The 14043-nt window shown below is 43.1% G+C and overlaps 1 protein-coding gene across 2 annotated transcripts in view; it reads right to left on the reverse strand.

The window, feature by feature from the left end:
• The window catches only part of ANO6 (anoctamin 6), a 184795-nt gene that overhangs the window by 135317 nt on the left and 35435 nt on the right, over positions 1 to 14043 (reverse strand). Inside the window, exon 2 of one of the 2 annotated variants that reach the window (XM_072765493.1) lies at positions 5073 to 5126. The exons of the other annotated variant lie outside the window; for it this stretch is intronic. Within the exon in view, the coding sequence (XP_072621594.1) occupies positions 5073 to 5126 (54 nt within the window). The remainder of the gene's footprint in view (positions 1 to 5072; positions 5127 to 14043) is intronic. 2 annotated transcript variants of the gene reach the window in all.

Consider the following 14043-nt stretch of genomic DNA (forward strand, 5'->3'; position numbering starts at 1 on the left):
TGAGTGACCCTGAGAAATTTCAGAAGAGCGATGGGAAAAGACAGCAGATCAGAGCAAAGAGAAAAATGAGTAGTGAAGAACTGTAGTAGATCTAGGCAATATTTTAGAAATTCTGTTTTAATGAAGGACCCAAGAAATGGGGTGAGAGATGGAGAGGAGCACTCGGGTTTAGGAAGGTGTTTGGTTCTTTAATTTTTAATATAGGGATACCTGAGCATTAATTCACTTATTCTTTCAATCGTTCAAAAAACACTTACTGAGCGCCAAAACACTGTTCTTATGCAGCTTAGGATCTACTAGGGGACAGAGGCAATAAACAAATACAGACGTAACTTCAGGGAGAGAGAAATGCTTGGAAGTCAAGTGAGGCAGATGAAGGAACGGACAGTAACCATGATACTTTAGATAGGGGAGTCAGGGAGGCCAGCCAGCTCTGAAGGGTAACGTCTGAGGGAGAACTGAGTGAAGTGCAAGAGCAAGAATCCCAGACAGGAAGGGCTTGGGAGGTGAGAGCAGGTGGAGAGGAGGAGGAGAACAGCATTCCAGGCTGGAGGGTGGCATGTCAAGGGTCTGTGAGAGGCGGTGTGGCTGGAGCACCTTGAGAAATGGGCAGAGAGAGAAGAGATGGGGACAGGGAGGTGGCGGGGCCGCGTAGTATATGGACTTTATATTGTTTGTAGAGGAGTCACTGTGGATAGTATAAAAGTAGGAAACAGAATTCTCATGGCTACTGTGTGAACTCCGACCACAAGGTAAGGAGATCACGTCATCTTAGAGAACTCTCCGTGTGGCTACCCTGGCTGGGCAGGGTGAGCTGGGCCCACACGGCAGAAACCCACAGACCAAGGGATCCAGCCTGTCTGAAGATCAGCTGCCAGTCACCCTTTACCCCCCACCCTGCAGCCTCTCAGTGTCTCCAGGAGGTACAGGTACAGTGTAGAGAAGCCAGGGGAGAATGGGCCCTGCTCATGACTGCACAAAAGGGCTACCCAGGCCATTTGGAGGGCCTCGGGGGTTCCCCCAAGCTGACCTCCGGGGATAAACAGGAGCTGCCCTGTGCTCCACCTGGGTCCCCACCCTCAGCCAGGCTTAGTCCAAAAAAAAAAAGGAAAAAAAAAAAAAAAAAAGGAAAGGGGCTGGGGAAGTCATTCCAAAGTCCTAGCAAGAAGTGGTGGTGGTGGTGGCCTGGGATTGGGTGTAGGTGTGGGATGGGAGATGAGGAGTGCTTGGATTTGGGATAGATGCTAATGGGTCTAACATGAGGTGTGAAAAAAAGGCAGGGATCCAGGAAGACTTCGGGTTTGGGGGCCTGAGCAACTGGATGGAGTCACTGCCAAGATGAGGAACAACGGAAGACCTGTAGGTTTAGAAAACAAATGAATGAGAAGGTGGTTTTGCCTGTGCCATGTTTGGGATGTCCAGCAGACAACCAAGTGACTGGTCTAAGCCAAGAGATGAAGAACCAGGGAGAGATAGGGCCTGGGGATATGTATGATATGGGAGTCCTCGCCATACAGATGGTATTTAAAGCTCTGGAAATGAGTATCACCTAAGTAGTGAGCCGAGACGGGAAGCAGTCAGAGAAGAAAGCCACTGGCACTCAAAAGTTAGAGGCCAGGACTCAGCAGAGGAGGATCCAGCAGGGGAGACAGAAAAAACAAGGGAGTTGCAAGGAGAATGAAAACAGAACAGCATCACAGAAGCCAAATAAAGAATTCAGGAAGGAGGGAGTGGTCAGCTGTGCCCAGTGCTGCTAAGATAAGCAAGAGCTCCAAGATAAGGGGCCAGGGCCTCCATGACTCATGATGAATGAACAATGCTCTGAGATAACATTCCTTACCCACAAATGCACTCAGGCTATTTAGTAATCTGGAATAGTAAGTCAGTTCATCCAGAACACCAACGCTCAGTCTCCATGAAGGCCTCATCACATGGCCAGCCCTCGCTCCTTCAGGATTCTCCCAGAAAGCAACCCAGGAGATCCCCGTGACTGGGAAATAAGGGCAGCTCTCATGGGGAGGCTTAAAAGAAATGGAGTGGCCGACCAATGCTCACGGGGGAGAATCAGATATGCTTGGGCAGAAGAGTTCCACAGGTTTCTACGTTTTTCCAACTCACAGCCTGGGAAAAGAAAATTAATGAAATCATTCCACCAGCTTACATAGCCACTGAAACTGCAGAGGATCTGTAGTTTCTGCAACTTCTGATTACTGTTTCTAACCCCTTTTTCTCTCCCTATTTGCCATGTTGCACCACCGGATTTTTTTTTTTTTTTTAAATCTGAGGTTTAACCTATATATATGGTAAAAGTTTACATCAACTCCGGTGCATGTTGACTAATAGAGAGTCGCGTAGCTTCCTCTTGCCCCTCCATAGTCAGTTTCCTCCACTCACTTCTGGTCCTTGGCAAGCAAGGAGCTGATTTCTCTCTATAGTTTTGTCTTTTCAAAGTGTCATATACCTGGCATCCAATCATATGCAGCCTTTTGTATCTGGCTTCTTTGACTCAGAGTTAACACTTTCGAGATTTATCCATGTTGTTGCTTCTATCGGTAATCTGCTTCTTTTTGCTACTCAACCGCTATTCCATGGTGGGCATGTTCCAGTTTATCCATTTGCCAGTAGACAATGGATGGACATTTGAGTTGCTTCTCTTATGAATAAACTTCTATAAGCTTTTGCTAGAAGGTCTTTTGTGGACACAGGTTTTCATTTCTCAAGTCAACACCTAGGAGTGGAATTGCTGGGTCACGCAGCATCTTGTTTTTGCCCACTAAGAATAGCTCAACATCTACCGAGCACTTTGTATCACACAATATTCCAAGCTCCTTATGTGCCTTGTGTTAATTTTTAAAACAGCAAGTTGTTTAAACAAGTTATTAATGCCCCCGCCTTATTGATAAGGAAACTAAGGTCACAAAGGGATAAGGTGACTTGCCCAAGATCACACAGCTAAGCAGGCAACAGAGCCAGGATTCGCAAACCTAGGAATCACATCACCCAAGTGCAAGTTATCAACCATGCTGCTTTGCTGCCTCCCTCAAGTCAAATGCGTGATGGCTTGGAGAGAGATTGCAAAGTTCCACCTGAGGCTCTAAGTGTTTGGGCCCCAAATGGCCATTGCTGACTATTCCTTTTCCCCTCTTTAAATCTTGACAATGAATACACTGGAACTCTGAGTGTCACTGCCATGACAACATGCCATTTTTTAAGTCAGAACTTTAGAGGACATTATGAAGAAATGCTTTTAACTGTGTCACGGAAGCTCATAACCTATTAATGCTAACAACTGTAAGGACAGCTAACGTCAGTCCGCTTCTACCAGTATGGTAAAACTCTCTTCTGGAGATTTCTCCACTCTCATGATGTAAGAGGCCGTGCTGGTTAGAAAATTATAAGGACCCTGGAATCAGATAGACCTGGATTTAAATTTTGGCTCTGCTTCCTAGTGGGTTGGTAGATAGATAGACAGACAGACAGACATATACTCACATGTGAACACGTGTAAGTGCTAATTTGCGAGGCAGTTGTAAAGATTTGACGGCACAACATGAGACACTGAACACTGTGTCTTACATAGTTAATAAACCCTCCTCTCCCCCATCCCCCTTCTCTTCTACAATGTACCGCCGGGCCTCTGAAATTAGTATGATAGAGTTACTTAGCAAAAAGTTTTTTTTTTCCACCGGTCTGTTCCTTTTTCACCCAAAAAGCAGCAAAGGAGAGACTGGACCCAGGTGCTTCTTTAAAATTTCATATTTCATCTTAAAAAAGAAGTCATGCGAACTTCACGCTTTATATCCCACGGAATAAATAAAAGTATTATAATATTAAAATGTTTTGCCCTTGACCTCCAGCTACGTGACTTTGCTTTCTCCTGAAATGTCTAAGAATATTTAAGGAAGATCCCCCGGAACACACAGTGGCCTCACTTGCACGCTGCCACCTTCCTGATTGTAAAGCAGGAAACGATGATGTCTTAACACTTCAGAGTGAGTCCGCACACTCTGGTCATTCTTCTCTCCTGGCTGCAACATCTTACCATCGCCTTCATGTTTAACCTGCAGCTCAGTCCAGTTTAAGCTCCAAGAACTTCGCATCTTCCAAACAGGAAAACAGCTATGTCCTGTTACCCCTGTGCGTGGCCTCCGGGCCACCTCTGCTAAAGGGATGCTGGTACAGCCTGCCTCCTTCCTGAGACAAATCTCTGGTACAGCCGTTAAGAGTAAACACAAATACTGCAAACTTGGAAAGAGTTTTCAGATAAAAATAAGATACTGATCAAGAATGATCTTTAAGTCAATGGGGATAACAAAAGACTGATAGTAAAAAAACAAAAAACAACAACAACAAAAAAAGACTGATAGTTTTTTTTAATCAATTGAACCCAAATTGAATTAATCAATATGAATTGAAAAGACACATGACTCCGGAGAAGCCAAAGGATTTCATTCATCTATGCTAAGAGAATGTGGTTCCTCAGAGTTGTGTATGCAGTATGATAAAGGAGATAATTTAGTCCTTAAAACATACTTCCATGAACTAGCATTATTTTCTTCATACCACTTTTTGTCTTCAGGTAAATACCACATACTCCCTTCCATGTCTACCACACACACTTGTAAGTATGTTATTCAAAAGTCCCTGGATGTTATAAGCACCTTCAGCAACTTGTGAGTTCACAGAAAGTTCGTTTTCGTTCGCATCAAAAGCCCCCTGAAAATCCCCCCCTTCCTAAAATCTCTGTTCTGAGGATAGGGGTGGGAAGTCCTTGTGTATAAGATCTTGACCCCACAGGACATTGAGCCCTACAAAGAGAAATTACTTTTGCTATCAGAAGCTATTTTCGGAAGCTAACACAGAAATGGGTTATTTTTAGCAAACCATGTAGACTAACAGAGGAATAAAAAAAAAAAAATCAGGGAACTTCAACTCAACAAACGATCTAGGACCCTACAACATGCCAGCAAGTTATAGAAACGACGAGAAGGGTAAGGGTCTTGTGCTCCTGGAGCTAACAGTGCAGAGGGGAGCTGGGGGTGCTGTTCAAATATACAGGAAGGGCATCTTACCCAGACTGGATGGGTGAGGAGTCAGAAAAGGCCTCTTGGAGGCAGGAACATCACCTGAAGGATGAGGAAGCATCAATAAATACAACAGACAAAATAAAAGAGGGTGGCGTCAGGCAGCAGAGTAACCGGTAGGAGGGTCAGACCTGAGTCCCAGACCTGCTCCTGAAACAACTGGGATCCTTGAGTATGCCATCTGGCCTTTCAAGTTCTCATTTCTTCTCATCTGTGATACTGGGTGGTTAGATTACGTTAGTTTACCCTGACCCTTGCTATGCATCAGAATCCTCTGGGAGCTTTCTAAAAATACTGGCTCCCTCCTCCAGAAATGCGGTTTCAATTGGGGGGGGCATCTGTGTTTCTTCCAACAGCTTTCCAGGTGATGCCAGTCCGCAGTGGGGAACCACGGGATGCGAGGTCTCCCAAGGCTGTGCTTTTCAACCCCAAGTACTCAATAACACCCTCTGGGGAGCTTTTGAAAATGACAAGGCCAGAACCTCTGGGGGTGGGACCCAGGCATCAGTATTTTTTTAAAGTTCCCAGGCTGCTTCCTAAGAGCAGCCAAGGTTGAGAACCACTGTTCAAGGCCCTCTTAATCCTTCCATTTCCTATCATAGCCATTGAAGGATGGGAAAGCGAAGAGAAGAGAGGCTTTTAAGTTTCTCCCTCTCTTCTGTATCAAAAGGGGAACTGAATGTCAAAGCCAGGGATGGATTTTATTTATTTTTTTAATATTTTATTTATTTATTCATGAGAGACACAGAGAGAGGCAGAGACACAGGCAGAGGGAGAAGCAGGCTCCCTGCAGGGAGCCCGATGTGGACTCGATCCCAGGTCTCCAGGATCACGCCCCGGGCAGAAGGCAGATGCTCAACTGCTGAGCCACCCAGGCGCCCCCAGGGATGGATTTTAAATGGGCTTGTAGCACACAGTGGGGTTGATCCTGGACACATGAATAATTCACGCTGACACCTGACAGGTAGAAAAATGCCTATTCCAAAAGGCTCTCAGTTCTAAATTTAAAATTCAATGGAATATGTATAAAATGACTCCATGGTGTGTTCTCTGCAATACTTAGTTAGGATTTGATTTGCATGGCTGACTATAATATGAACATTACATTCCCTACCCCCAAGGTTACTTAAATCCACTTATTAAGGCAATGGTGAGCTAAACAAACAGTAATTAGAAACACTCCAGACTACTTTTTAAATCTGCTGCTAAATTATATTTTCCCTGCACCAAAGCCCATACACACAGCATGTCCACAAGCATCACGAAACCAAAACCTCAGAAATATTTACATTAATAAGAGCATAAGTTCCTCTGGGTCTTCACATTGGATTCTGCAGGGAAGTTGGGCCTGCTTTAGAAAGGGGCTGTTCATTACTGTTCTCTCTCACATCTGGGTAAATAAAGCACTGCCCACATGTGGTTAGAAATCCCAGGAGAAAATGAATTCTCCGTGGGTCTGAAAATGAAGAACACCTCTGATAGACGGCCTCATTTCCTGAAATGAGTCAGAAATGAAAGTAATTCTTCAGCAGAGAACATCTGTACTGTGGCACAGCTTCTACAATGATGCCAGATGATACCTGTGGCTAAGAGGCCGGGCCTGAGGAAGGAGGAGGCCTGGAGAACAGGCCTGGGGCCTCTGCACCGCACTTAATCTCAGAAGAGCTGCTGCTGCTAGCTTAGAGAGTCGGCTAAATCCAATGAGCGGCCGGGTTATCCTGGTTTCAGCTGTAAATCTTGATTAGCAGTAAGACTGCTTACATTCCATTAGGAAGCTGGCCCCTCTCCAAAGGGTGGAAGCAGCCAGAAAGGATTCATGTGCCATCGTGGGCAGAGAAACAGCGACTCTTACAAGAAAAACCGTTTTACTTAAGAAAAAGAAAAAAAAAGCAAAACTGTTTTACTTAACTAAAAATAGTTTCTGCCTGTTAATGATTCAGATAGACCTTCCTTCCTGAAGAGAAAGGACAGCTGCGTGATACGACCTGACCTGACGCTGCTGAGGGAGGCCCCTCCTTCCACATTATGCAGGAAGGAGGCCCAGGCCTAGGAGGCCTACGGTCAGGTGCTGGAGGGTAAGAAAGACTGAAATACCTTTCACCGCAACTGGTAAGGGCCAATAAGCAGGAAAGTGAAAAAGGTTGTCTTCACTGCATCAAATGCCAGTTGTTGTTATGAGGTGGCTCATTACTGTTCTTTCCATAATGCGTTCTTAAAGAGAATCCAACTCCACTGTTTGTAATGGAGGTGGAGGGGGTTCCTGGAAACAACCTAAATGCCCATGAATAATAGGTCACAAGCTACATCTAAAACATACACAATTGGCCTCATTTAAGAGGCTAATCTGGAGGGTGTGCAGATACAGAGAGATCTGTATTGTGTGTGATGCATTAAGACCTGAGAAAGCTGCACCTGGACTCTGCACAGTAAACATCTGTGTCAAGGTATTTAAAGAGGCTGCCTCCCTGTGGAAGGAAGGGGCTAGGAGAGGGTTAATTTTCCTTTTATAATCCTGAAGACAGTTTGAATTCTCTTTTCATGTACTAAGCCCTCTCTCTTTAACAATAGGCATTAACTAACTAGGTGGGAGGCTATTTTCGGTTTCTTCTTTATACTAGTCTATTTAAAACAAATGAAGGTTATTTTAAATAGATGTTGTGTGTGCAACTGCAGTCTCCTCAAAATTCACTTGTTGAAGCCTTAACTCATGTGATCCTATGAGCCTTAATGGGGTGGAGGAGGTCAGAATGCAGCAGTTAGGGTGCCTGGGCGGCTCAGTGGGTTCTCAGTCTGCTTCTCCCTCTGCCCCTCCCCTACTCATGCTCTCTCTGTACGCATGCATGCTCTCTCAAATAAAATCTTTAAAATTAAAATTAAAATAAATAAAATTAAATAAAATAAAATAATAAAATAAAATAAATAAAATAAATAAAATAAAATAAATAAAATAAAATAAAAATAAAATAAAATAAAATAAAAAATAAAAAAAATAAAATAAAATAAAATAAAATAAAATAAAATAAAAGAAAGAAAATGCAGCAGTTAGAATGGGCCCTAATCCAATCTGACTGGTGTCCTCCTGAGAGGAACTATGGACAGAGACACCCTCCCCCCCCACCCCCCAGAGGTGTGCACACACAGAGGAAGGACCACGTGAGGACACACAGAGAAGGTGGCAGCTGCAAGCCCAGGAGAGAAACCTCAGAAGAAACCAAATGTGCCAACACCTCAACCTTGGACTTCCAACCTCCAAAGCTGTGGGCACATAAATTTCTGTTGTTTGGCCACCTGGCCTATTTATCTATTTATAAACAGATGGATGCAGTTCTACTATCAGAACCGGGGGAGAGGCACCCGTGAAAGGATCTGAGGTGTCCATAACCCACCACGTCTGCTATGATGCGTCACTTGAAAAGCAAAGAAATCCGGGCTCACTGTGCTTCTGACTACATCAGAGTCCCCCCCCCCCAGTGACTTGAGCCAGAAGTAGAACAGGTTTCCTACCTCCTGAGTCAGGACTCAGTCTGCTCACACCACTTACTTTCCATGGCATTTTTATTTTATTTATTTATTTTTTTTTCCTGTGGCATTTTTAACAAGTCCCATAACTTGAAGTACTAGCAACCAAGATCTTTTATTAGTGTCTTTTAAAGGCCTGGCTTATGCTCAAAAGGCTTCCTTCCTGTGCTAATAACTAATGAAGGGGAAGGTGTCACAGTAATATTATTAATTCAATTTAAAAAAAAAAAAAAAAGCTTGGTGCCAGGGTTTTAAAAAATCCAGAAAAACAAATGACATGCCATATTTGTGTGCCAACCTAATTTTTTATATTTTAAAACATGTGGTCTCAGACCACATTGCAATATATTAAAAAATATGGTAGTCCAACGCTACTTTTTTAAGATTTATTTGAGAGAGAGAGAGAGAGAGAGAGAGGGAGGGAGGGAGAGCGTGCAGGCACCAATGAGGGGGCAGGGGTAGCAGGAGAGAAAATCCTTGGCAGAATCCCCACTGAGCAAGGAGCCCCTGGAACCCCAAGATCATGACCAGAGCTGAAACCAAGAGTCAGATGCTCGATGGACGGAGCCATCCAGGCACCCCAGCCAATGCTAAAATTTCTTTATGGCATGTTATATATTTTTACAAATTAATCCTTCCTTTTAAAATAGAGTTTAGAAATCAAAGATACGGGCAGCCCGGGTGGCTCAGCGGTTTAGAGCCGCCTCAGTCCAGGGCATGATCCTGGAAACCCGGGATCGAGTCCCACGTTGGGCTCCCTGCATGGAGCCTGCTTCTCCCTCTGCCTGTGTCTCTGCCTCTCTCTTTCTCTTTCTCTCTCTCTCTCTCTCTCTCTCTCTCTGTGTGTGTGTCTCTCATGGATAAATAAATAAAATCTTAAAAAAAAAAAAAAGAAATCAAAGATACATTAAAGTCAGCCTTTGCCTATGGAATCTGTAACCTAGAAGTGGGTTAAGACCCAGGCACATGAAAATATGATCAAAACTTGAAGATAAATATACGGTATTTATCAGTCAGTTCAGGTTGCAGTCAGAGGAATGTGGAATCAACTTTTACCTTGAATGGTTAGGAAAACTTTCACCAAGGGCAAAAGCTCTAAACCAATCTGGGGATTAGATAGGTAAAAGTGAAGTGATTTATGTCTGAGTAAGGGACAGGCAGGGCTAGGTAGGGGGCCAAGGAATAAGGCTCACAAAAATCCCAAAAATGTGGAGATGGAAGGAAACCACACATAAACAAACGAGGGCATCCTGTCCTGGGCGTCAGAGATGGTGTCTTGTTACAACAGCTACTTGTGACCAACAAAGAATTACGGGACCCAGAAAGGAAGTAAGCCTTCGAAGGTGTTATCTCTAGTCCTTACTTGATGGTGGTATCAATAGATATGTTAAAAGTTCACATTCCCACCAACAGTGCAAGAGGGTTCCCCCTTTCTCCACATCCTCTCCAACCTTTGTTGTTTCCTGCCTTGTTAATTTTCACCACTCTCACTGGTGTGAGGTGGTATCTCATTGTGGTTTTGATTTGTATTTCCCTGATGGCCAGTGATGCGGAACATTTTCTCATCTGCTTGTTGGCCATGTCTATGTCTTCCTCTTTGAAATTTCTGTTCATGTCTTTTGCCCATTTCATGATTGGATTTTTGTTTCTCTGCTGTTGAGTTTAATAAGTTCTTTCTAGATCTTGGATACTAGCCCTTTATCTGATAGGTCATTTGCAAATATCTTCTCCCATTCTGTAGGTTGTCTTTTAGTTTTGTTGACTGTTTCTTTTGCTGTGCAGAAGCTTTTGATCTTGATTAAGTCCCAATAGTTCATTTTTGCTTTTGTTTCCCTTGCCTTCATAGAAGTATTTTGCAAGAAGTTGCTGTGGCCAAGTTCAAAAAGGATGTTGCCTGTGTTCTCCTCTAGGATTTTGATGGATTCTTGTCTCACATTTAGATCTTTCATCCATTTTGAGTTTATCTTTGTGTATGGTGCAAGAGAGTGGTCTAGTTTCATTCTTCTGCATGTGAACTGGTACAGCCACTCTGGAAAACTGTGTGGAGGTTCCTCAAAGAGTTAAAAATAGATCCGTCCTATGACCCAGCAATTGCACTGCTGGGGATTTACCCCAAAGATGCAGATGCAGTGAAACGCTGGGACACCTGCACCCCGATGTTTCTAGCAGCGATGTCCACAATAGCCAAACTGTGGAAGGAGCCTCGGTGTCCATCGAGAGATGAATGTGGTCTATGTATACAATAGAATATTACTCAGAAATGAAAAACACCCACCATTTGCTTCTACATGGATGGCACTAGAGGGTATTATGCTGAGTGAAGTAAGTCAATCAGAGAAGGAAGGACAATCATCACATGGTTTCATTCATTTGGGGAATATAAAAAATAGTGAAAGGGAATAAAGGGGAAAGGAGAGAAAATGAGTGAAAATATCAGTGATGATGACAGAACATGAGAGACTCCTAACTCTGGGAAACAAACAAGGGGTGGTGGAAAGGGAGGTGGGCAGGGGGATGGGGTGACTGGGGGATGGGCACTGAGGGGGCACTTGACGGGATGAGCATTGGGTGATATTCTATATGTTGGCAAATTGAACTCCAATGAAAAAAATAAAATAAAATGAGGATGTTAAAAAAAAGGATTTAGATACCCTGGTTGGCTTTCAGTATAAGACCAACCCTACAAGCCGCCAGTGGCAACCCAATCGGGACCCCTCTCACTTCTGAGAGCCTTCTCTGTATCCTGACTTAATGAACTTCTATTGCTTCACTCTCCTTTGTCCAAGAGATTCATTCTTTGACTCCATGAGACAAGACCCTCGCTCTCCTGCTTCAATGTCCACATCTATCTTGCTACTAGTCCAAGTTTTAAAGACAAGAGCTGTAGCGAAGATCCTAACAGAGTGCCTGGCAAATAACAGGCATTTGCCAGTGCTGAGGCAGGAGAAACAGGTGGCAAAGTACACAGTATGCTCGCTCACCCTCTGTAGGTTTATAGTGCAGGTTCGTGTAAAGAGGTGTGACATTAGAGAAGTGCAGGGTGTGACATTAGAGAAGTCGGGATCAACCAACCCACTGATATGTTGGAGTATGGGCTTTACTTCTATGCAAGTCAGGACTCTTAGAAGGTGTTTCTGAAGGAGGATGTTACAGAGAACACAGATAGGACCAGGAATAATGTGCAGAATGGAAAGAGGTGGTAGGGAAATGAAAAGAATCAATTAAGTGGTATCAGGGGGTTAAGCAGGTGATCTGTTGGGGAGTTTCAGCTTCCCAGTGTGTAAAATGGGTGTCATAAGACTGTTATGAATGCTAAATGGGATGTAACACATGGCCTGACAATAAGCACTTAAGAAAATATAATTGCCATTATCATCATTATTTTTCCACCCTGGAGAATATAGAAGAAAATGAGAGAACAAAGGCGGAGTACAGAGCCAGGGTATGTCTCCTTAGGCTCTCAAGTGCCTTAAACAGAGTGATAATGGCTATCGTCCTTTTTGGAAGTGGAGTGTGCTATATTTATTCCCTAGTTCTTCAGAACTTAATACATCGATCCAGTAGACCCAAGAGGAACACATGTGTGAAATGGTCTTTAAAATCAAGACACTTCAAAATCGATTTTTAAGTTGTTTTTGTATAAAAGTAACTAACAGGCTAATGCCAATCAGTTTTAAAACACTAAATTAATGGACTCAGCTATAAATCCAGGAAAACCATTTTCATAATGAAAATGCCAATGCCTTTTTAATTAAGGATGGAATTGCCAACATAAAAGACTTAAGATAAATGAGGAATTGTTCCTTTCTCTCATAAATGAAAGAACCTGATAACTCTGTGAATTATTCTGAGGTACTGATTACCAGAAATTGTTTAGAATCTAAGCGACAGGATTTTCCAACTGCATAATAATCACTTCATACTGGGGCTGACAGCCTTAGACCAAATTTGATGCCCTGGCTTTTCAAGTTCCTTTTCCTAATTATTATCAGGGGGCTGATGGCCCTTTATTTAGAGTCATTATGGAGATATGAAGCTCTGCTCAAGGTAATGGCACTTTGTCTAACACAAAGCAAGGCTAACTTTATTATAAATTTGACCTTAGAGGGTTGGCTATACATAAAAAATATATGCACATTTACATAAATATATAGATGTGTGTCCATGGTAAATCTTTATCAACTAATCATTAGCTATCAGTCATTATAAAATATATACATCAGAGATCTGTGCTAATATTCCTATTCTAAACATTTAAGATCTTATTAACAATCAACATTAACGATTCTCAACATTAATGATTTTTTTTAAAAAATATTTTATTTATTTATTCATGGGAGACACAGAAAGAGGCAGAGACAGGAAGAGGGAGGAGAAGCAGGCTCCATGCAGGGAGCCCAACGTGGGACCCGATCCCGGGACTCCAGGAGCACGCCCTGAGCCAAAGGCAGATGCTCAACGGCTGAGCCACCCAGGCGTCCCAACATTAATGATTTAAAAACTGTTTGCTCTTTGGCCCCAGACCGGATTTCCACACTTCCTACATCGCTGGAGGGTGTATGACTTGTTAACATTAATAAAAAACCAAAACCCAACAAAATTACCTAAAAGGACTAAGACAAAGGGAGTGAAATAAAACCTAACTTGTTACTGTTGGCCAGAGTCAACACTTTTCGATAAACAAGGAGGCCAAGATGAAGACAGCAGTCAGCAGTCAAACAAATTAGTAGGCCAAGACCGACATAGAGTAAGGAAGGCAAACACAGCAGCATAACGTGATGACTGTGGATAGACATTAGCCAGCACGTACACGCATTCAACACTGAAAATGAACAGCATCTTAGAAGGACACACCGGAACACAAAATCGGGAATTCACGAGATAGGAGAAAAGAATCTCCACAAGGATAAGAACAAAGGTTAAGACAACATGGGACAGGTTTTGGAGTAACAAGATAAATTGAGAGAAAGGAATTTAAATCCCTCTTCTTTATCCACCCTACTGGTTTCCTTCAGAATGTTTCTTAAAGATCTAAACCTCAGAATATTCATCTGCAGTCTGAACAGGGAAGATTCTATGATATCCAAAGACTCTTCCAGCTCTGATAATACACCAGAACTTTCCATTTAGCTGATAAACAGATATTTTGTTTTCCATAGGCTTCTTTTATTTCCCGATGAGCCTCAAGTTCACGAGTCTGGAATTTTCACAGAAGGGAGCCAAACTCTGACAGCAAGCATGCACACAGAGCACAGCTCTAAAGCAGGAGTCCAACCAAGGCCTCTGGACAGTTCAAATGTCACCTGTGACATAATGTCAGCCTCAGCCACGGTCCCTTTGCCCCTGCCCTCCCTAGCTCTTCCCAGTCCGATACACTCATTCCTCAGCCCCAACTCTGCACACAATCCTACAAATTAGAGAGAGGTTTGTTTTAAGAAAT

Source organism: Vulpes vulpes, chromosome 8, assembly GCF_048418805.1.
Source record: "Vulpes vulpes isolate BD-2025 chromosome 8, VulVul3, whole genome shotgun sequence".
Lineage (NCBI taxonomy): Eukaryota > Metazoa > Chordata > Mammalia > Carnivora > Canidae > Vulpes > Vulpes vulpes.